Source organism: Notothenia coriiceps, unplaced genomic scaffold (genome assembly GCF_000735185.1).
Source record: "Notothenia coriiceps isolate Sejong01 unplaced genomic scaffold, NC01 NC01_scaffold00008669, whole genome shotgun sequence".
In the NCBI taxonomy this organism is placed as follows: domain Eukaryota; kingdom Metazoa; phylum Chordata; class Actinopteri; order Perciformes; family Nototheniidae; genus Notothenia; species Notothenia coriiceps.
In genome coordinates this window covers 1-520 of record NW_011341370.1, presented here as the reverse complement: position 1 = coordinate 520, position 520 = coordinate 1, and the positions used below count along the sequence as shown (strand labels likewise).

The following is a 520-nucleotide window of genomic DNA, read 5'->3' as shown; positions in this document are numbered from 1 at the left end:
GTGTGCCTTGGCAGTGTCAATAAAGAACTTTATCACAATATTCTAATTTTCTGAGACAGTCCTGTACATATGTTCATTGGCTTTGCACTTTGCACACTACCTGAGACAGACAGTTATAGCTCCGAAATCCACTCTTTTTGGTGTCAGTTTCACATAAGCTGTGTTGGTTTCCTGAGGGAAGGTAAACATTTTACCGGAGAGATCTACAAAAACAAAAAATAAAAGTTAAATGTTTGTGAAAGTTTTACAATACAGAAATACATTATTGCTCACATACTGTAGTGACCTAATAAATGGCCTACTGTTTTATGTGGTAACAACCCCAATGTCCAGTTGGAATATTATAAAAGGTTTTTAAGGTTAATGTAACTTACAGTATGTTTACACAAGCACACACACACACACACACACACACACACACACACACACACACACACACACACACACACACACACACACACACACACACACACACACACACACACACACACACACACACACACACACACACACTTATACA

General features: G+C 38.3%; 1 protein-coding gene across 1 annotated transcript in view; it reads right to left on the bottom strand.

Annotated features, from left to right (window-relative positions):
* The window catches only part of LOC104944711 (C-reactive protein-like), a 1,651-nt gene extending 1,452 nt beyond the window's left edge, over positions 1–199 (bottom strand). The window contains exon 1 of the mRNA XM_010770283.1: positions 101–199. Within this exon, the coding sequence (XP_010768585.1) occupies positions 101–189 (89 nt within the window). The 5' untranslated portion in view covers positions 190–199. The remainder of the gene's footprint in view (positions 1–100) is intronic.
* Between the last annotated feature and the right edge of the window lie 321 nt (positions 200–520).